The sequence below is a fragment of the Vombatus ursinus genome, unplaced genomic scaffold, assembly GCF_900497805.2.
Source record: "Vombatus ursinus unplaced genomic scaffold, bare-nosed wombat genome assembly UNPS02014781.1, whole genome shotgun sequence".
NCBI classification, from domain to species: Eukaryota; Metazoa; Chordata; class Mammalia; order Diprotodontia; family Vombatidae; genus Vombatus; species Vombatus ursinus.
In genome coordinates this window covers 41,879,672-41,903,338 of record NW_020954559.1, presented here as the reverse complement: position 1 = coordinate 41,903,338, position 23,667 = coordinate 41,879,672, and the positions used below count along the sequence as shown (strand labels likewise).

Sequence of the window (23,667 nt, the reverse complement as noted above, 5' to 3'; positions counted from 1 at the left end):
AAGTTAAGGAATTTGCTGTGTCATGTAGTCAATGGGTCAGAAACGATACTTAAACCAGAGAAATTATACTGATTACTGCAGTTATCCTTCTGTTACTATAGTCTTCTATTATGTCATGCAGCTTCTTTACTTTATTACATATACTGTAGAATTTTCAACGTTTAATATAATTCTATTAGAATTTACAAATTAATTTTCTCATTTTTCATCTAAATAAGTTTGAATGCATGTAAAGTCTAATTCAATTAAGTACATGTAGTAAATGGTTACTTTTCTTTGACAAATACCATTAAAATTTTTCTTTACAATTCTGTAATACTAATTAATGACCCTGGTCAAATCACTTTGTCCCTATGAGCCTCAGTTTCCTTATCTGTAAAATAGGGATAATACTACTTGTTATTCTTACTCATGGCTTTGTTGTGAGGAAAGTGCTTTTTAAACTTTAAAGCTTTATATACATGTGAGCTATTACTGCATTTCAATTTTAATACTATAGAATATTTTATAGGATTTTTTGAGTTGCTATGTATAATTTTTTTCTTTAAAGTCTAGATGATGACCTGGATTATTTTTGTGATTTGAGTCCACTGGAGGTGGAAGAAGAGTTAGTTGAAGGTGATCATAGCATCAGTATTGCGCAGGGAGTTAAACCATTCACAAAAGAAACACCCCCAGGTAAATAAAAATCCTATTTCATAACAGTCACTTAATTTTAACTTAGGCAAGAATGAAGAATAAAACTTATTTCTGGAAGTGTAAAGATGGATGCTGAATTACCCTATGTATTTAAAAATGTACCTTTTTGCAAATTGTATTGATATATTTTAACTTCACCTGTATTTTTGAAGATATCCTTCTCCCCTCCCCTTTCACTACCATTATGTGGCCCTTGTAACAAAAAATAAGCAGAAAAAGAAAACCAACAAAACTAAACACATTAAGTGGATCTGATGGTACATGCAGAAGCAAGTACTTCTGTAAAGAAGGGAGAAGTGCCTTTTTATCATCTCTGCCAAGTCAAGAGTGATCATACAATGACACATCATTCAGTTTTGGTTTTTATTTTCCCCAGGTACATTTAGTCCCTGTGTGACCTTGAGCAGGTCACCTAACCTTTCTAGATTTCAGTTTCTTTGATAGTATAAGAAGAGAATTGGACTAGATGGCCTCTGAAATCTCTCCCAGCTCTAAAGCTTTTCCTAATTTAAAAAAGTTGATATCTTTTGTTTTTATATCATTTACTTTTCCCAATATATCCTTTCTTCCTCCCCTTCCTGAGTGTCCTCCATCCCTTAGAACAAAGAATAAAAAGAGAGGGTGAGGGGAACAATTTAACAAAACTAACCAAGATAACAACCAAGGCTGACCTCTATAGTATTTCCCACTTCTGAAGAAAAAATGTTGAGGAGTACATTTTCCCATATCTTAAGTATCATGCTTGATCATTATAATTTTATATAATTTAATTCTACCATACTCTGAGAGCCAGAAGGGATCTTGGAAGTTTTTAGTCCGGAACACCTTTTTTTAAGAGGTAAAGAAAATGAAACCCAGAAAATTTAAATGACTTGCCCAGGGTAATACAGTGAGTAATTGTCTTTAGTTCAAATTCAAACCCAAGTCTTCCTGACACCAAGGTCACACGCTAGCTATATTGATTGTTTTATTCTTTCCATTTCCACTATTATAGTTGTAGTTGTGTTGTTTTCCAGGTTATGCTTACTTCACTTCTTATCAGTTCAGATAAGTCTTCCCCTGTTTCTCTTTATTCATCATATCCATTGTTGCTTACAGCACAGTAATATTCAGTTACACTCATGTACTACTACTTGTTGAGCCTTTCCACTGTTAGTGGACATGTCCTTTGTTTCCAGTTCTTTACTATCTAAAAAAGGGTTCCTAAAAGTATTTTGGGACATATTTTTATCCTTGACTGCCTTTGAAGTATATGCCTAGAAGTGGGTTCTCTGGATCAAACGGTGTGGCTATTTGAGTCACTTTCGTCACATAATTCCAAATTGTTACCCAGATTAAGGAAGAACTCTACCAATAGTGCATTGCTGTGCCTCTCTTTGTCCATATCTTTGATTGTGTAATTTATCGGGTAAATAACTTTTGATCGTTACACACACACACACACACACACACACACGTTGGTTCCTTACATGTCTTGGATATCATTTTTTTTTCTTTTGGCGAGGCAGTTAGGGTTAAGTGACTTATCCAGAGTCATGTAGCTGATAAGTGTCAAGAGTCTGAGGTCGCATTTGAACTCAGGTCCTACTGATTCTAGGACTGGTGCTCTATCCACTGCACCACTTAGCTGCCCCCAATCATATGCTTTTCTGAAATGTTTGTTACAAAGATTATTTTTCCCCAGTTGACCATTTATTCTAGTTGCATTGATTTTATTGGTGTAGAAGCATTTCAACTTCACAAAATAAAATTATTTTATTTTTTGGAATCTCTTCTATAATTGATTTGGTTAAGGATTGTGAAAAATACCTGATAGCTGGGCATGGTTTTTTATTACTGTTATCCTTATTACTTAGGAACCTTAAGCTTGGTGGTTTGCTTGAGGTTGAGAGCTCTGAGCCTCAGTAGGAATAAGACCATTTGGGTTTTACCTGGGAACAGGTAACTTACCAAGCTTCCTAAAAATGGGCAAAGTAGCCCAGGTCAAAAATGGAGCAGGTTAAAGCTTTCTTGACAGTCAGTAGTGGGATTAGGCCCATGAGTGGTGGAAATGGAGGAACCTAGTGTAAAAAACAAACAAATAAAAAACATCTGATTTATTTTTCTCCTAATTTTTTAATACTATGACCGCTAATATTCAGGTCACATATGTATTTTGAGCTTATTTGTGACATATGGCTTAAAATGTTCTAAATTTCTGCCAAACTATATTACAAGTTTTTCTGTTTATTTTTATCAAATAAAGAGTTTTTCCTCTCTTTTTCTGTCTTTCACCTTACACCCTCTCACATACTCTTTGATCCAGCGATGCTAGCTTTCTTGCTGTTCCTTAAACTCCTCCCTACATAGGGCATCTTCACTGGCTGTCCCCTTGTCTGAAGTTCTCTCCCTCCTGATTGCTGTTTCTTGGCTGCTCTGACTGCCTTCAAGTCCCACCTAAAATCCTCCTTAATGTAGTGCCTTCTCTCTGTCAATTATCTCCAGTTAATCATATGTTTACCTTGTTAGAGAGTTGTTTGCATGTCTCCTCCATTAGAGGTCTTTGAGAGGCAGGGACTGCCTTTTGTTTTTCTCTGTATCCCTAGCACTTAGCACAATGCCTAGCACATAATACATGCTTCATAAATGTTTATTGATTGACTGATCTATATATACCAATGAAACCATAGGTCTAGAGGAAGGGGTAGGGAACCTGAGGCCTCAAGGCCACATGTCGCTTTCTAGGTTCTCCAGTTAGGCCTTTTAACTGAATCCAAGTTTTACAGAACAAATCCTTTTATTGAGGGGATTTGTTCTGTGAAGTTTGGCTTCAGTCAAAGGGGGGCCACACTTGAGAACCTAGAAGGCCATGTGTGACCTTGAGGCCAAAGGTTCTCCCACCCCTGGTCTAGCCCAATGGTGTCAAACTCAAATAGAAATGATAGCATATTGACTTAGAAAACCACAAACTAACATAATCTATAATGTATTATATTTTTATTTATTTTGTTAAATATTTCCCAGTTACATTTTAATCTGGACACAGTTTTGTGGACAGTGTGTTTAACCCTTCTGGTCTAGCCTATTCCTAGATGAATTTTATTATTTTACTTCATTTTACAAAATAGCCCTTTTGCTAAAATATAAATTAATTTAGTCAGTAGTATTGTCATTTTTGTTATATTATTACATCTTAACCATGAACCATGAGTTTCCAGTTACTTCTTTTATTTCTGTAAAGATTGTTTTATCATATTTATATAATTTCTTTTCTTTTCTTTTTTGGTGAGGCAATTGGGGTTAAGTGACTTGCCCAGGGTCACACAGCTAGTGAGTGTCAAGTGTCTGAGGCATATTTATATAATTTTTAAGTATGATTTGGTAGCTTTAACCTTAATTGTTTCCTAGTATTAAATCATCCTTACATTCCTACTAAAATTCTAACTGGGTCATACTTAATATTTTGGTGAATATTTTTAAAATACATTTTTATATTCTCTTTGTTAAGTCTTTATTTAAAATGTCTGCATCAATGTTGATTGGTGACATTGGTGTACATTCATCCTCTGTTTTATCCTTGTCTGAGTTAGATACCAGGACTATATTTGTCTAATAAAAGTAGCTTAGTAGAGTGTGTCTTTCTCAGTTATTGAAAAGAATTTTTTATAAAATAGATTTTTTTTTTAAAGACTCGATTGAATTCACTTGTACATTTATCAAGACCAGGGATTTTGTTTTGGTAGTTCATTTATAACTTTCTCTATTTCTCTGTCTTACATTAGGTTGTTTAAGAACTTAACTAATTTTTAGTTGGGTAATCTTCATAGTCATTTATTTTATAGTATCAGTTCTGCTTGTAGCATATAATTGTGTATATAGCTTCTGATAATTCTTCTGTCTATCCTGCCTCCCCCCTTATTAATTTATAATTTTCATTTTTGGTGGGGATTTAATTTTCCTCTTTTTAAAAACTGAATTAGCTAATGGTTTATCAGATTTGTTAGGCATTTCAAAAGACGGGCTAATTTTGTAATCAATTTTATCTCTTTTTCCTCTGATTTTTCTTTATCTTTTGTGCTTTTTGAGAGGTTTGTTAATTTGTTGATTTTTCACATTAAAAAAAAATTTTCTTTTTCATACAATTCTTCCTCAAATTGCTTTAGTTGTATCCCTGAAACTTAGGCATGTTGTGTTGTTGTCTATTCCTTTTACATAGTTATTTTTTTCTTATTATTTATTCTTTGACCCACTCACTTTTCAGTACCTCATTATTTAATCTTTATTTAGGTTTAGATTGATATCTTTTTGTTTATTTTGTTTGTTTCCTCTGTTAACTACTAGTATATTTTGTTTTGGTCTTTAAAGGATGTATTTAACATTTCTGCTTTTTTACATTTTTTAAAAATTTCTGTTCTGTAGTACATGGTCACTTTTTATAAAGATAGTGCAAAATGCTTAGAAATCTGTATGTTCTTTAATTACCATTTTGAAAATGCCGTTAAGTGTTTGAAATGTAGTTTTCCCAACAGTAAGTTCAGCTCTGTGGTTTTGTCTTTATAGTTCGGTTGCATTCATCTATTTCTGAAATAAACATTAACATTTTTTATACTGTGTTGCTCGATTTGTCTTTTTTACAGTTTTCTTTTTTATGTGAATTTTGGTGCTATTTATACTGTTTGGTGCATATATATTTACTAATTTCATTGTCTGTAATACCTTTAAGTATAATGTAATTTCCTTGTTTACCTATTTTAACATTGTGAATTTTTTTGTTTGTTGTTTTTTATCTGAAGTCATGATTGCAGCTGTTTCTTTGAATTATCTTATTCAAAGTAAATTTTGTTCCAGCTCATATTTTCATTTTTTTGTGAATCTTTATTTTTTAAAACGTGTTTTATGTATGCAGGAAGCTTAAGCTTTTGTTTTCTTATCTAATCTATAAGTACCCTTTTATTGAAGAGTTAGCACCATTACATTTAAGGTTGTAATTATTAGGTTTGTATTTTCCTTCATTTAATTATTTTTTATCTTACTTAATATTTTATTTTTCCTTCTTGTTTTTCAAATTTTGAGTTCCAAATTTTCTCCCTCCCTCCCCTCTCCTCCATTGAGAAGACAAGTAATTTGACATTGGTTATACACACGTAGTCATGCAAAACATGTTTCTATGTAAGTCATTCTGTGAAAGAAGCATAGTCAAAAAAACATCAAGAAAAATAAAGTATAGAAAATGTATCTTTGGTCTTCATTCAGGTTCCACTAGTTCTCTCTCTGGAGATGGATAGCACCATCATCAGTCCTAAAGAATTGTCTTGGATTATTGTATTGCTCAGAATAGCTAAGTTATTGATAGTAGATCATCATATAATATTGCTGTTACTGTGCACAAGATTCTCTTGGTTCTACTCATTTCACTTTGTATCAGCTCACATAAGTCTTTCCATGTTTTTTCTGAGAGCATCCTGCTCATCATTTCTTTTTTTTCTTTATGAATTAATTTATTTATTTTTAGTTTTTAATATTCACTTCCACAAAATTTTGAGTTCCAAATTTTCTCCCCATCTCACCTTTCCCCTCACCCCAAGACAGTGTGCATTCTGAATACCCCTTCCCCTAATCTGCCTTCCCTTCTATCACTCCCCCCACCACCTTCTCTTATTCCCTTCCTCTTCTGTTTTCCTGTAGGGCAGGATATCTTATTTCCCAGTTGCATGTAAAAACAATTTTTAACATTTGTTTTTAAAACTTGGGGTTTCAAATTTTCTCCCTTCCTCCCTCCCCACCTACTCTCATTGAGAAAGCAAGCAACTTGATATAGGTTATACATGTGTAGTCATGCAAAACACTTCCATAGTAGTCATGTTGTGAAAAACTTAACTATTTCCCTTCATCTTATCCTGCCCCCCCCCATTCTGTTCTCTCTTTTGACCCTGTCCCTCCTCAGAAGTGTTTGCTTCTGATTACCCCCTCTCCTAATCTGCCCTCCCTTCTATCATCCCCTTGCTCTCTTAGCCCCTTTCCCCTTATTTTCCTGTAGGGTAAGATAGATTTCCATACCCAATTGAATGTGTATGTTATTCTTTCCTTAAGCTCAATCCGACGAGAATAAGATTCACTCATTCCATCCCACCTTCTCCCACTTCCCCTCCACTATAAAAACTTTTTCTTGTCTGTTTTATGGAAGATAATTTACCCCATTCTACCTCTCCCTTTATCCTTCTCTCAGTATAATCCTCTCTTACTAATTTTAATTTTTAGATATCATCCCTTCATCTTCAATTTACCCTGTGCCTTCTGTCTATCTATCTATCTATCTATCTATCTCTATATATATATATATATATTTTTTCCCTCCAACTACCCTAATACTGACAAAGGTCTCATGAGTTACAAATATCGTCTTTCCTTGTAGGAATGTAAACAGTTCAACTTTAATAAGTCCCTTATGATTTTTCTTTCCTGTTTACCTTTTCATGCTTCTCTTGAGTCTTGTATTTGAAAGTCAGGTTTTCTATTCAGCTCTGGTCTTTTCATCAAGAATTCTTGAAAGTCCTCTATTTCACTGAATGACCATTTTTTCCCCTGAAGAATTATACTCGGTTTTGCTGAGTAGGTGATTCTTGGTTGTAATCCTATCTCCTTTGACCACCAGAATCTATCCAAACCCTTCGGTCCCTTAATGTAGAAGCTGTTAAATCTTGTGTTATCCTGATTGTGTTTCCACAATACTTGAATTGTTTCTTTCTGGATGCTTACAATATTTTCTTCTTGACCTGGCACCTCTGGAATTTGGCCATAATATTCCTAGGAGTTTTCCTTTGAGGATCAAATTTGGCTATAATATTCCTGGGAGTTTTCCTTTGGGGATTTCTTTCAGGAGGTGATAGGTGGATTCTTTCCATTTCTATTTTACCTTCGGGTTCTAGAATATCAGGGCAGTTTTCTTTGATAATTTCTTGAAAGATGATGTGTAGGCTCATTTTTTGATCATGGTTTTCTGGTAGTCCAGTAATTTTTAAATTATCTCTCCTGGATCTTTATTCCAGGGCAGTTGTTTTTCCAGTGAGATGTTTCACATTGTCTTCAATTTTTTCATTCTTTTGGTTTTGTTTTGCAATGTCTTGATTTCTCATAAAGTCATTAGCTTCCATTTGCTCCATTCTAATTTTTAAGGAAGTATTTTCTTCTGTGAGCTTTTGGACTTCCTTTTCCATTTGGTAAATTCTGCTTTTTAAGGCATTCTTCTCCTCATTGGCTTTTTGGACCTCTTTGGCCATTTGGGTTAGTCTATTTTTAAGGTGTCATTTTCTTCAGTGTTTTTTTGGGTCTCCTTTAGCAAGCTGTTGATTTGTTTTTCATGATTTTCTTGCATCACTCTCATTTCTCTTCCTAGTTTTTCCTTCTCAAAATCCTTTTTGAGCTCTTCCATGGCCTGGGACTGATTCATATTTTTCTTTGAGGCTTTGGATGTAAGAGCTTTTGACTTTCTTGTCTTCTTCTGGTTGTATGTTTTGATCTCCTTTGTCACCAAAGTAAGATTCTATAGTCTGACTTTTTTTTTTGCACAGTTTGCTCATGCTCCCAGCCAATTACTTGGGTTTTAAATTCTTTGTTAAGGTAGGGCTCTGCTTCCAGTGTACAGAATGTACTATCCCAGGCTTCTGGGGTTTTGTGCAGCTGTTTTCTTAGATACTTCTAGGGACCTGTAAATTTTCAGTTCTACCAAGGTGGTATGATCGAAGGCGAGGTGTTTATTCCTTTCCTAGCCTGGGCTCTGGTCTATGAGTGACCACAAGCACTCTTTTCTGCCTTGGAACTGTGAGGAGGATTCTCTCTCCACTGCTACCACAAGCTCCACGATGTCAGCGCTCCTCACCCTAGGACTGCCACCCAGAACTGTGACCCAGATCCAAGCACAGATAAAGTAAGAGAATCTTGCCTTAGCATTAGCAAAGAGATCTCTGTATTACCTCTCTGATCAGCTGCTCAATCCCCCGTCCATCTGTGGGCCAAGAGCTCCGGAATCAGCCGCTGCCCTGGGGTTGTGCCGGGACTGGGGTCAGACTGAGCTCTTCTCTCACCATGGTCCAACGGACCTTTCCTACTGACTTTCTAAGTTGTCTTTGGTGTTTGCGGGTTGAGAAGTCTGGAAACCACCACAGCTCCCCTTGATTCAGTCACCTGAGGTCTGCTTCAGGTTCCCTGAAGCCTGGTCTTTGCCTGTGTGGCCCAAGCTGAGCTGTACTCCCCTCCCAGCCTGGAGCAGTAGACCTTTCCAATCAACCATCCATTGGGCTGGAAATTTGTTTCACTCTGTCTTTTTATAGGTTCTGCTGCTCAAGAATTTGTTCAGAGCCGTTTTTTACAGGTATTTGGAGGGATTTGGGGGAGAACTCAAGCAAGTTACTGGTTTTACTCTGCCATCCTGGCTCCGCCCATTTAATTCTTTTGAATTGATTTCCCACCTCTTTTAAGCAGAATTTGGATTCTGCAAGAAGTATTGCATACATTATTTAATAATAGTTTCCTCCCTATCTGTCTCTGTTCCTGATTTTTCTGATATATTCCAATTTTCTTAAATTTTACTTAAGTTGTTATCCCTCCTTCCTTCCTTCTCCCAGCTCAGATAAGGGAATTCTTCCAGTAATTGACACCCTCTTCCCATGTCTTTTAGCTTCTATAACATTCATTTGTTGCATTATTTTTTTCCAGCATGTTAATTTATTTCTCCTCATTTTTTATCCCTTCTAGTCGTTTCTGTAATTAAATTTCTATCTTTCACTCTCTCTGTAGATTATACAAGGTAGAGCTTCTTGGGGACAAAAACTGTGCACTCTATATTACTTCCCACTTAACTGTTAGATTAATCACAGATGGTTGTTTTTCTTCACTAATTTTTTGGGGAAGGGTTATTCAGTGTTCTTGCTGTTATTGTTGTTGATGTTGTTGTCGTGGGGGCACTTTTTCCCCTGAGCCTTACTCCCTGAGATCTCAGGGTAGTGTGGTATGATGGGAGATACACTGTTTCTTGAGTTGCAGAAACTAGTCCTACTCTATGCTCTTATAGTTATTGCTTACTCTTTCTAAGGAGTTTATGTAACCTTTGAGCTTATGTCCTCTTGTCTTCTTTGGATGCTAGATGTCCCTTTAGACTCATATACTCCTTCTTCTTGGGACCCCTAACTATTTTTTGGAGAAGGGAGTCTCCCTGGAACAAAACTTATTTTAGGGCTGCCTATCTCCTCAAGTCCTTTACCTCCACTGTTGTGAACCTACTTTCTCATACCATTTCAGGTGGGTCAAGAAACTTAACAATACCACTGCCTTCTTTCCTCTGAAAGGTCAGGCATGGCAGGAGGGAGTCCTCAACTTTCTCCTATGCCTTCTTTTTCTTTGTCTAAATAATTATGCTATTTAGTGCTGAACCCTTCCCTCTACCCTCATACCCTTGGGGGGGGGGGTTGCTTTTGAATTCAGTTCTTTTTCTTTCTTTTGACTTTTATCTGCCCAGAATTATTAGCCTCTTTGATCCTTTTCCCCAACAGTGATCTCTTAATTGTTTGTCCTTTGATCAATTTAAGAGTGTTTATTTGTTTGTTTGTTTTATTTATGGGGAAAAAAGTCCTCGTCTGGCCCTAGAATCACAAGACAGTTGATTTTATTGTTTAGACTTTTCTTCATAACTCTGCTTATGTACCTTATGTTTCTCTCAAGTTTTTATGTGTCACATATTTTGCTCCTCTCTGGATTCTTTCAGTTAGATGAGTTGATTGTTCCTGTACTGTTGAAAATCTTTTTATTGAGGCAGCTAGGTGGCTCAGTGGATAGAGCACCAGCCCTGAAGTCAGGAGGACCTGAGTTCAAATCTGGCCTCAGAGCAAACACTTGACACTTACTAGCTCTGTGACCCTGGGCAAGTCACTTAACACCAATTGCCTAGAAAAAAAAAAAAGAAAAAAAAATCTTTTTATTTTCAGATCTTGTGTAGGCTGAACTTTTTAGGATACACACAGACACACACACTATATATAAACATATGCATGTGCACACATATCTTTATATAAATTTTTTTCTGGGAAGATTCCTCCTTCACCTTTACATTTTGGAATACCATATTCCAATTTCTTCTCCTTTTTTTTTTTTAAAGAGTAAGATTAGCCCTGAGGTGTTCAGATAATTTTCTTTCAGAGCTAAAATTGTTTTTCTTTGCTTCTTGTTTGAAATTGAAATTATGACGTTTAACCACTATGTTCCTTGGTGATTAAAACTTGGGATTTTCCTTGATTGGTGTTGTGTTGATTTTAACAATCATTACTTTGTTTTTTGTTTTCAATGCTTGTGGACAATTTTCTTGACTTATTTCTTGAAAATGGTAGACTTCTAACTTTTTCTTATTTTTAGGGAGAGCGCTTTAATCTTCAGGTTATATCTTCACATCTTTTCCTCAAACTCAGTAGCTTGGTTATGTGGAGACTTCATGGGCTCTTTCATTACTGCTGTTCTTTAATTCTGTTTTGCCAAATTTGCATCCAGATCTGTATTTTTAAGTTTCACATTTCATTTTTCAAAGTCTCCTCTTTTGAAGAGATTTTCTGTTAATGTATTTTAAGTTGTCTCTTATCTCATTTTGTCATGAGTTCTCCTTTGAGGGCACTGATGTCTGCCTTCACTTAAGTCAGAGTTTTCATTGTTATTTCCTTTTTATACATCTTTCCATCCAATTATTATATTTTAATTTTTCATTTCTTTTTGGATCCATTCTGTAGTTTTTTTATGTTGATTTCTTACTTCTGGTGACCTGTAGAATTTGTCTGACTTCTTTTTCCATTGGGGGATTTTTGTTTTTTCTTGCTCATTTTTCCTTCTCTGTGCTGCTGTATTTTTTCTTCTTGGGATTTAGGTTTATTCCCAAGCTTGTTTCATTGGCTTTCTTGCCCTTTGTCCCAATTTTCTAAGTTAGTTTTAAATCAAACATGTTTACCTTTTGACTCTGCCCCTAACTACTGCCTTGGATTTTGCCCATCATGTTTCAGAGTTCTCCTTGAGCCTGGGGGCAGAAGAATTGGGGGAGGAGGGTGGATGGGCGCCATGTGGTGTATGCCCTGCTGTGTCATCCCTCACTGTACTTCTATTTCAGTGATATGTGTGCATGTGAGAATTTCTTCCTTTAATGCTTCCTTTCACTCAGGCTGGGTGAGTGTAGTACTCTTTTCTTCTCTTAAGGGATGGGCATATAACGAGGTCATACTGAGTCACTGCTCTGGAAAGAGCGATAGAAAATGCTCTACGAAAGCTCTAAATGGCGATCTCTGTACTAGGCAATTTGTGGCTCCTCAACTTAACCCTGGGCTGTTAATGGAGAAAGCTTTCCTTTGTTTGGGGCTTTTCCCATCATTTTCTCTTCTTGTTATATTATTAACTCTATGTATTATTGATTTGTAGTAGTCTGGGTTCTGTGAGTAACTCTGATCCACCTTAGTTTGAGTGACCCCTTTGATTAATATTTGCCGTCATTGTCAGGAGGTGAATAAGCGTTATGATTTTTAGCTGTCTTATCCTTCAATGTTTTATGTGAAATATCCCAAATTCCTTAGAATACTGGTCTTCAACCAATAGAGAGGATTACTTGTTACCATGCTCCCCTTTTATCTGTTTGTAAATTCTTGACTGGGTGGTAAACACAACTTCTCCCATGAAAAATTTTGGAGATCCCTTTGGCTTATTGTTTAACATAAATTCATTCAAATGTTGCTTCAAAATTAAAGAACCTTAGATCTATACTTAGTGTTATTATAATTTAAATATTAATGAGTAAATTTGACTTTTAAAATTTTCACTTATTTTTAGATATGACCTTGCTGTGTAATTCAGTGTCTAGTAGTGAGTATTTCTATGATGGATATTGCTCTCCATTGAAGTATACTGACAAGTCAGTATCATCTCGCAAGATGTCTAACAAACTTGAGCAAAGTTTGCTTCCACCTCATATCAATCAGATATATAATGAATTATCTCTAATACATCAGAAACTGCAGGTGAGATGATGAACTGAAAATTTTGAAATGTTTATGTTCTTAGCAGTTAACATCCAATAAAATTTACATGTGAAGTATATTAGTTATTGAAAGCAGCATGGATAATGATGAGAGAAGAATTAATATTCATCTGTGAGAACTTTTTGAAAGGGGAAGAAATGGATGGATGGGTAAAAATAGTGTATGGGGGCATTGTCTAAAGGTAATTACACTAGGCAGATAAAGATGTGTGTTTTATGACTGGCTTCACTTCTCTGGGATCTTTTTTTGGGGGGAGGTGTTAAACTTGTGATTTGATAGATACAAACTCATGGTGAGGAAGTTCCCTCTACTAGTGCTGATCAGCAAATGTTCTGCAATTTGTAAGCTCTGTGTTCACTGTGCAGTTGTGTTGGACTTACCCAGGGTCACACAGGCAGCACACAGTATCAGTCACCTGGACTTGAACTCAGGTTTTCCTGACATTATGCCATGCTGCCTCCTGCAAAATCATAAAATCATAAATTTAGAACTTGAAAGGAGGTCAGTTTCCCTTTCTGAGCCTTGATTTTTTTCATCTGTAAAATCAGAGATTTGGACTGTGGTTCTTAGTTCCTTCTCCCTTGTCCTTTTCCTAACTATCTCAGCAATTCTCTCTGATGCAAGTTACTCCATGAAGTGTTTCCCATATTTCTAGTAAACACACTTTAAATTTTTTTCTTCACAAAACTTCTTCAGGAAACACTTCAGAAAATTACCTTACTCCAAATCTGTCATTTAAAGTAAAAGTGGAAAGTACTGTTCTTGTAATGATAAAGATTGTGACATAAGCTTAAATTCTGGGCCCCTTTTGGGGGGAAAATTCCCCTTTATTGGTTGTAAAATTATCAGAACTTTCAGAGAAAGGGTATCCTTGTTTTTGCATGAGTCCCTGCAATTTCGAGGTCTTTGGTTATATTATGTTTGCAATTCATGAAGTTTCACTTTTTGAAGAAATTAAATTTGTAACATCTTCTCTTTCAGTCTGCAGCCTGATTATAAGTATTGGCCACAAACATTCCTGAAGTCTTTCATAAAGAGATTTTTGGGCAGAAACAAGCAGGAATATCATTGCTTGTTCTTAAAATACTGTTTTAACTTTCTTGTTCATAATAGAACAGTTTAGTCTCTGTGAGAACTGGCATTTCATTTAGCATGCTTCTGTGATTTAGCACATTCATAGTATTCTTTTGCAAAATTTCTGTTAAAATTTCTTCATCATGCTATTTCTAGCTATTGTGTAATCCACATTTTAGTGAGACTCCCAAGTGTTTTCTAAAGAATGTTTATTTCATTGAAGTAAACTTGCATCAAAAAAAGCAATGTTTTACACCAAATGTATGTGTATTTTGGGTTTGTTTAAAAAAAAAAACCTTAAAAAACTTGAATATTTTGATACAGCAAGAAACTGCAGGACAGCAGGAGTTTGCTGCACAGCTTCATAAGCGAGAACATTTTTTAAGTCAAAAAGAAGAGCTGCTAATCCAACATGAAGCTGCTTTGACTAAAATTAAAAGTGTTGAAGAAGAAATTCGTACAAAATTTCAAATTATGAAAGAGGTAACTTTATATAGAGAGATTTCAGCTTACTGTAAACAATTTTCTTCTTGACATGGTTAATTAAAAAACTAAGTTTTACTACTTGATTTCATTACGGGTGTATTTGGAATGAAGACAGCCCTATAAGGAAATGAACATTTATTTTCATTTGGATTTAGGGAATATAGGACTTAGTAACTTGAAACAGTGTAAATAAGCATGTGTATGTTGAATGAATCTTTTGAACAGTCATATTTTTCTGCTTTTATGGTTTTTCAACCAAATGTAAAGCTAAGAGCTTGAGACAAAATGAAGCTTACTACTGATAGTTTTTAAAGCTGTTAGATGCGAAAAATGGAATGAAGTTAATTTATTATGATATTTATTCCTAGCTTGGCATGCCCCCTAATGAAGGGATTTGCCCTGCCAAGAAATACTACCAAATCCTAGATTGTATGCTTTTCTGTATTCTGGTCTCTTACTTATACGTTTTATGTGATGGATTTTTAATGTCCCTTGAATTTGAAAAAGGTTGTACTAGTGAGTGCTGTACTAGTGCTTAGCACAGTGTCTGCTATGTGTTGGACTGAATAAATACTTGTTGGTTTTTTAACTTGACTATAATTTAATGAAATAAAATTATTTTTCCTTAAGATCATGGAATCAATATTCCAATAGGAATGTCCAGGCTGAGTGAAGAGGCAGTGTGGTACAGTTGAAAGGACAGAGGATTTGGAGTCAGAAGATCTGGGTTTGAATCCCAGCTCTGTCACTTACTGCTTATGTGACCTTGGGCAACTCACTTAACCTTTCTGGGCCTCAGTTTCTTCATTTGTAAAATAAAGGGATTGAATTGGGTGACATCTGAAATCCCCTTTAGTTCCAGATCTGTGAGTCTCTAATAAAGGTCACTGATTTTCCAGATTTCTTTGCCTCTTCTAGTGAGGCTATTTTTTCCATGCCTCTGTACCTGCTGTGCTTAAAATGGGTTCAGCTACTACCCTTAATTTTCATAATATTTATATAATTAACTTGAGAACAATCTTGATTTTGGTTCTTAGTACTGTGAAACCTTAAAGCAACCTGCTCGTTTACATACATTCTGAATTAATTGAATGAAGAGGAAGACAACTACAAGTTTTAGCAGTTTATCTCTAAAGCTTGTTATTTTTATTTTAATTTGTAAAATAGGGAAAAGTTGGTTTGGATCACTTCATCTACTTTATGTACCCCATCATTTTTTTATACCTATTTAGTTACTCTTGTCATACTTTGTGATGATTCAGTTTTAGAAATAATATTGTTGAGAAGCTCAGCTGCTTAATAACACCAAATATTTGAGCTGATGCAACTTTTAAACATCTGTTTTCTAGTATTAGTTTCTGCTTTATCTTACCCATTTTGGACTACTTTCTAAAGAAAGCTCTTTATCACATTTATAGGATACTCTAGATCCTTCCCTGTAGTAGATGAAATACACCTACACTGTGTCTATATCATACCTCTAAATTGTCTTTCTCTTATTCGTTGACAAAATAAACCATTCATACTGGTTGGTTATCATGTAGATAAAACATCTGGTTGATTGGCTTATTATTCCTACTCTTTAGGTAGTTATTGAATTATACATATAATCTTAATTTGGAATTGAACATTTGGGCAACTGACAAATGTTTCTTTGGGTCTTTTGCTCTCTCTGTCAGAACTTAATATTTTCTTGGAAGAGATCAAATGTTGATTAATTTATTTTCATTTAACATAAATTTTCCAACTTTACATATCCATTGGTATTTCATAAATGCTATTTGTGATGTTTTTTGAATTATCTTATTTTTCTATGTTTGATTCTATCCATTACCAAAAATAGATCCCTGAGTGTCATTCTTAGTGATCTGAACTTAGATCAAGTGGCCACAATTTTCATGATGATTAAGTCATCAGGTGTGCCATAAAGTTTTATGATTTTGTTAGATCTGCATGATTTAAAATGGTGACTATTTAAAATATCAATAGCTTTTAATTAATTGATGTTAGTTGGTAACTTTCTGAACATATTACTGATACTGTATCCTTACCTAATTTTTAGAAGTTGTTTTTTCCCCTAAGCATCACATTGAAGAAATTAAGCACTTAACAGAAGCTCTTAAAGAAAAGACTAAAGAAAACAAGAGGCTAAAGTCATCTTTTGACACATTGAAAGAATTAAATGATAACCTGAAAAAACAGGCAAGAGCTATTTTCATTTTTATTTGTGTGTAAAACTTAAATATTAAGACATATTACGTTTAGAGAAAGTTTGGTAACAATAGTAATTTTATCAAAGGCTAATATTTTAAGCGTGACAATCCTTAAATGATCATCTTTTTCCTCAGTCACTTTGGTAAGAGTTCAACACTTAGATGTTGGAAATATGAAATTTCTGTAGATTACAAAGCGATCATAGAGTTTTTTTTTTAAAAAAAAAAACAAACTATCTTTAGCCAATGAAAGAAATATTTTGGCTTTGGGAACAAATTGATATCTTAAAACACTGGTTTCTGGCCATATTGAATATCATAAGCCACTGTTTTGTAGTTTTTGTTTCGGTGTTTGTTCTTTTTTTACTTTCTTCTGAAAATTTTGAATCTCAGGCTCTTGGTGATGGAAAAGCAATGGCAGGAAAAAGAAGATTCTCTCTCTCTCTGTTTGTCTTTCTCTATCTGCCTTTATCTGTCTGTCATGTTTGAGGAGGAGAGATTTATGTATAATATGCTTAAGCATTGGGATACAAATAGAAAAAGCAAGACAGTTCCTGATCTAAAGGTACAGTGGCAAAGCACATGATAATGCATCTTTTAAAATGTCTTTTCCACTGAAAAAAGCATATATTTCTGATGTTCAGTTACTTAACAATACTTTTGTGGTGAGAATTTTCTTTTTCAGTTCTTCAGTACTTGTTGTTTTTGAGAAGAGTAGTGGACAGCAGCACCTGCAGAAGCAGTTGACAGATTGTAGCTTCACAGACGTTACTTTCCAGAACAATGATTTGTGGTCTGAGAGGGCATTGATATTCCTGGGGCTCTTGGGTTTACCTGCCCCTGGATGGTAGTCAGTCAGTGGTTGGTGCTGGTTAGAATGGCAGTTTCCTTCTCTACAACGATTGCTCTCCTTATTGATGGCTATGACACATTGGCTGGAAACAGGACTGATAGTTTGGAGGATATTGCAGTTCCCAGGGCTCTTGGACTGTGGGTGTCCTGGGCTATCTCCACTAGGATGGAAGGGGAGGTGGTGGTCAAGGTGGTGTTGGTTTTAACTGCCTAGCGCATGTTGCTTCTTGTTTCTTTCTCTGAACCCCTTACTGCTTAAGCCAGGCTCACTTGCCTTCCCTCCATGTATATGGCAACACGCATGGTGTTGAGAATGGTGGTACCCTTCTTCTTAAGGTTTGCTCCTCTGGATGTTGGCTATAGAGGCCAAACCAGGAGGAGTGCTGGTGGTCTGGGGGTGCTGCTCTTCCTGGGTCTCTTGGGCTTGCCTGCCCATTGGTTGGCAGTTGGTATTGGTTGTGATGGGACTGATGAGCCCCTTCACTACAGAGTTTGCTTCCCTCTGTAATAGGTGTGGGAGGTGGACTACAAGTTAGACTGTTGGTCTTGGAGGCACTGCATTTCCTGGTGCTCTTAGGCTCTGAGTTTTGGCCTGTTTCCCTGGCATCAGAAGGGAGGTAGTGTCAAAGTGGTGATAGTGGTTTGACCCACCTGGCATATGCTACTTCATCTCTCCTTAGGGTACCTCCTGGCTTAAGCTTGGAAGGCTTACCTGCCTCATTGGTGGTAGCTGGTCAAATGTAGACTCTTGTGTTCTGGACTGAAAAAAAATCGGGGTTGATAAATTCTTCTGCACACTATTAAGTGACAGTGTTTTTTTGCAGTGACCTTATGTTAGCCTAGATGAATATTGATAGGTTGGAGCTCTCAAATTGCTGAAAGAAGCACATACATATATATGTGAATGAATATATGTATGTATATACATATATACATATATATGTATTTCTTTTGTCACTTACAGACACAAATGATCATTTATCTCTGCCGCAGACAGAAAAAAATTGTAGACAAATAGATTTTTTATGCTAGTATATATACATTTTGTTTATGATGCACTGAGAATTATAAGTTTCCAGAATATAACATTGTCCTTTCTAGAGAGACTCTTGACATTTATACTGAGTTGTAGGTTGAGTTGTTACTTATTTTGTAAACCTTTAAAGCACTATTTCAGTTTGAGTTATTATTGCAAAAGCACACACATAAACTTTGGTACTTTGCTGTTGATGTTTTGAAAGATCATTGACTTTAGTGGGGTACTCATTCTACCAACACATTAAAATCCTTTGTATGTCAGTCATCCTTAATGATGAGCTTTTCTGTTTTTTGCTGGCCTGGTAATCAGATCACTGATCTTTAGGCTATATACAAAGTTTTGTGTATACTAATACATAAAAATACGTAATACTAAAAATATTAGCTTCAGAGTATAGATCAGAACTTGTGCTCTTACTAGCATAGCCTTTAAAAAAGCCAATCACCTTTATAATGAAATATTGGAAATACGATTTTAGTTAAGATGTATACATAGCAAAATAATAATTGTATTCCTATTACTGTTGAGGGCATCACCATCCTCTCAGTCCCCCAGCCTCACAGCCTAGATGTCATCCTTGACTTTTCACTCTCATCCTTCTTACCTGGTCTTTTGTGAAGGCCTTTCAGTTTCACCTTTGTACCGTCTCTCACATATGCCCTCTTCTCTCCTCTGACATTACTACAACTCTAGTTTAGACCTTTATCACCACATACCTGGACTACAGAAATAACCTGCTAGTAGGTCTGCCTGCCACAAAATTCTCCTCACTCTAATTCATCTTATGTTTAGCTGTCAAAGTCACCCCCTTACTTAATAAACTCCATTAGTTTGTCACCTCCAGTATCAGATTTAAAACCCTCTGTCAGTTGTGCAAAGCCCTTCATAACCTGTTTCCCTCTCCTCCTTCCCCCCCCATCCTCTAGTCTTCTTACTCCTTATACTTCCCCTCCCCTCCTTTGATCCATCAACACTGGATCCATCAACACCATCAACATTCCATGTTGTTTCTTGAACAAAACTCCAACTACCAACTTGGAGTATTTTCACTGACTGTCCTTCTTTCATGGAATTCTTTCCTTCCTCATCTCGACTTCCTGACTTCCTTCAAGTTCTGGATAAAATCCCACCTTCTGCAGGAAGTCTTTCTTGTCCTTCTTAATTGTAGTCACTTTCTTCTGTTGATTTTTTTTTCTAGTTTATCCTGTGTATGGGGGACAGCTAAGTGGTACAGTGGATAGAACACTGGCCCTGGAGTCAGGAGGACCTGAGTTCAAAACTGAGTTCAGACACATAACACATAACTAGCTGTGTGACTTGGGGCAAGTAACTTAACCCTAATTGCCTCACCAAGAAAAAAAAAAAAGAAAAGGTAGTGAGTATAGTTTATCCTGTGAATAGGTTGTTTATATAAAGGTATTTGCATATTTTCTCCTACATTGGATTGTGAGCTCCTTGAGAGCAAGGACTGTTTTGACCCTTTCTTTGTGTCCACAGCATTTAGCACAAAATCTGGCACAGTATGTACTTAATAAATGTTTATTAATTGACTGAAATATGATTGAGAATTGCATTAAATTTTATTTCTGTAAAAATTTTACTTTTCTCTTTTAGTTAAATGATGTAAGTGAACAAAACAAGAAAATGGAAGTTCAGGCTAAAAGAGTTCAAGGTCGTTTAGAAAATTTACAGGTGAGTTTTCTACTTTTTCACATTAGTTTTCTTTAAAGTCCTTTTGTTTTTGATCATTTTAAAGATAAATGTCATTCATTTCATGAGCAATGTACCTTTACAGAGGAAGTGTGATTTTGTGGCAGTACAGAAGTGTAAAGCTATTTCTCCATCCCTTCATGAAATGAAAACTACAAAGCAAGAAAAAACATCAACTGCAAGAATTAATAAGGTACAATATGAACAGTAACATTATAAATAGAAAGGAAGGATAAAATGGACCTATTTGATGATCATTTTTAGCCCTTTGTCAAACATAGTTCAAAATAAAAAATTAGAATATTATAGTGTGATGCTTAAATAAATACATGAAGCCTTTGAAGAAGATAGGAAAGCAGAAACTTAGAATAAAAAGTTCTCTACTACTTAATATAATAAATTTCGCTGTTGTGTTGTTTTTTAGATTTTTTTCACCTAGTTCTCTTTATATTGAGATTTATTGTCTGTTGACACCTGAAGAATCTTTTCACCACTGACTAGTCTGTCATAAAATATCACTTAGTGGTGTTTGTTTGGTAAATTATTTTACTGTCTCTGGACCTTAGTTTGCTCTTTAAAATAATAATAGCCAGTTTTATATAATACATTAGGGTTTGTGATTTAAGTATGTTATTTCGTATGATTCTCACAATAACTGGAGATAAGTACTACAGGCATTATTCTGATTTTACAGATGAGGTGATCAGATTGCCATGGTCACACATCTAGGAAGTGTTTGAGCCTGGATTTGAACCCAGATGTCTGAGTCCCAGGCCAGCATCATTATTGCCACTCTTATACTGCCTTTAAGGTCCTTTCTGTCTCTAAATACAGTGACCCTCTAGTAAAGAGCAGGCCAAAGAAATCTGTGCAGTTATGCAAATTGTTTTTGAGTTACTACATCTTTATCCTTTTTTTTTTCCTTTCACACTAGTTTTCAGAGTATATGGTAGTATTTGAATACTTGAAGTATTTTTTTTAGTACAGAGAGCTTCAGTGTGAGAACTCCTTCCTCCAACTGAAGAGATAAATAACCTGTCTGTAACTTAGACAAATTCTAGGGAGTTGCCTGGGGCACATAGCAAGTAAGTAACTTGCCTACCAGCCACTGTCAGAGGTGGGATCTAAAGCCATGTTTTTCTAAGTTTGTATTTTTTTTATGCTATAAATATGTATATATGCATTTCACAACTTCAGGAATTTGATGCAAATGGAAGCTCCTCTGTGCATTAGTTAAAAAAAAACAAGTAGAAAGAAAAAGAAATATATTTACCAGCTCTCTGGTGTTGAGCTTCTCCTGGTTGGTTTAACTAGGTTGGTTGTCAGATACACAGGTCTTTCCAATCTGGCGTAGGATCTGCTGGGGCTCTACAAGAATGACCTTTTAGAAACAGAGGACACCTCCATGCTGTGAAGTGGCATCTAAATAGGTTTTTATTTGTCATATTTCTCTCTGTTGTTCTTTGAGGAAAGAATTTGCAGCAGAGATTACTAAAATAGGAATTTCCTGGCTATCAGGATCTTTCAGTTTGTTAATCCTTTATTGTGGTTGTTCATATCCAATTGTAAAAGGGAAATTCCATTGAACCAAACTTATATAAGGAGCTATGAGTGATTCCTAAGGCAAATACATGCTTATTTTTTGGAAGGCTTATTTATTGCATTGTATATTAAGAGACATCAATGTTCATAAGGATTTTTTTGGTTATTTTGGAGCAAGTATATAACCTTATCATTCAATAAAGACAAATTGTGAAGTAAAATATTTATGTTGGTTTTTCCATAATCATTTGATAAATTTTTGAGTTATTTGAGTTCCTGTAATGAGAATGAGTTGAAATCAAAGAATTTATGACTTGATTTCTGAATTATAGGTTAATGGACGTGTCTATGAGATTTTAATTGTTTTGATGGAATGGATCTCAGACTATCATCTTAGCAAACTGAAACCGGAAGATGATGAAGGAGATGATCAAAAGCAGTCAGGCCAATTTTCTACCCATAAAAACTATATTCAAGAGAAATGTGTGAAGGTATTTTTGAACTTTGAAATATAAAAAGAAACTGTATTGCATTTTCTAAAAACAACATTGTAATTCAACATGTAAAAAATATTGAAAATAATTTTCATTGCTTTTTTAATTCTAAACATAGTTCTTGAAATAGGAGAACTTTTAAGTTATTTTCTTTTATTGTTATTTATTTCAGGTACATTTCACTTATGTCAAACTCCAAATTAGTAGCCCGCATCTTTTTTCCCCCCAAGTTCAGGTTATTATCTTTAAGTAATAGAAATATTTCCTTTTATTTATAAATAAACAAACTCTTAAGTAAATCTTTTCCCAAAAAAAGTGAAATATTTATCAGATGTTAAGGCCAACAATTATGCATCAACATAATAATAGCAGTAGGGAAGAATACTTAGCATATTAACGACTTAGGGTTCTATTTATACTTCTGTTGTGAATGAGGAATTTATTTTATCCTTATTGTATCCTTGTATTGTAGGTATCAGGATGGTAACATTAGTTGATCTTGGTTTCCTCTAACTCATTTACTTACAGGCAGTATTTTTTTGAAAAGGGCAAATTGTCTTACTTAAAAACAAACATGAATAGTCTTGATAATATACAACTAAAATTCTAGTTAATTATCTGTTATTTAGTCTTAGATGTAATTGGTATAAAGGTTTTTTGATTAGACATGAATTATAACTGTGAAAGAGTAACTTTTTTTTATAAACATGTCAGAACTGATGCATGTAAGTCAGTTTTGTTTTAAACAAAAGTATTGGAACTTACACGTCTAAGAGTATTGTCTCCTTCCTTGTAGTCATTTTGAGGGAAGTCTTACAGTTATTCTAATAATGTTGTAATTGCTAAAAATATTTTTTGAAAACAATGTTTTGTACAGAAGACATTTTTGGACATTTTCAAATATAATGCCTTCATTTTTTTAAAAACATTTTTTTCCTGCAGCTTTTACCTGTGATTGCAGAGCAGCTACAGTGGATGCCATTTGTTAACCTCAAACTGCATTTGCCTGTAATAAAATTTATTTATTGGTCTATAAGACAGCTAGATTATGGAACACAGGTAAATAGTAATAGTATTCTGTTTTCAACTAACATTCATTCATTATTATTTCTTGAATATAGTCCCAGATGACCAGCCTAGCTAAGTACAGATAGTCTCTTTACCAAAAGGCTAGTAACAAGGTAATGATTTGCCCAAAACAACCCATGAAACTAAGAAAAGTACAAAATGCCACTTAGTCCTATTAGGCTCCTGTCTGCTCTTGCAGTGATGGATGTAGAGCATTGAGAAAAGGGGCAATAGGTGATAAGAAGCACACAGCTTTTAGATAGTGGAAATATTAACTTAGCTGTTGTTACTCTAGATGAGAGTATCCCACTGCCCATTGTCTCATTCCTATCCTTCAACCCTAACCCTACCAATGAGCTCTAGTCTTGCCTGCTCTTTGTACTGTGTCCTCTGGATCTCCTATTCTGTAATTAACAAACTTCCTTTCATTTTAGATCTCTTCCTCTCATGATCTT

The 23,667-nt window shown here is 35.1% G+C and overlaps 1 protein-coding gene across 5 annotated transcripts in view; it reads left to right on the top strand.

Moving 5' to 3' along the window:
• The window catches only part of LOC114046283 (coiled-coil domain-containing protein 138-like), a 67,954-nt gene that overhangs the window by 7,134 nt on the left and 37,153 nt on the right, over positions 1 to 23,667 (top strand). For 4 of the 5 annotated variants that reach the window (XM_027866574.1, XM_027866575.1, XM_027866573.1 and 1 more), the window contains 8 exons: positions 551 to 678; positions 12,526 to 12,713; positions 14,133 to 14,291; positions 16,377 to 16,496; positions 20,013 to 20,090; positions 20,194 to 20,301; positions 21,983 to 22,141; positions 23,087 to 23,203. In XM_027866574.1, coding sequence (XP_027722375.1) covers positions 551 to 678; positions 12,526 to 12,713; positions 14,133 to 14,291; positions 16,377 to 16,496; positions 20,013 to 20,090; positions 20,194 to 20,301; positions 21,983 to 22,141; positions 23,087 to 23,203 — 1,057 coding nt within the window. Of the gene's footprint in view, positions 1 to 550; positions 679 to 12,525; positions 12,714 to 14,132; positions 14,292 to 16,376; positions 16,497 to 20,012; positions 20,091 to 20,193; positions 20,302 to 21,982; positions 22,142 to 23,086; positions 23,204 to 23,667 lie in introns of those variants that run through there. The other variant, XM_027866577.1, reaches the window with a different exon arrangement.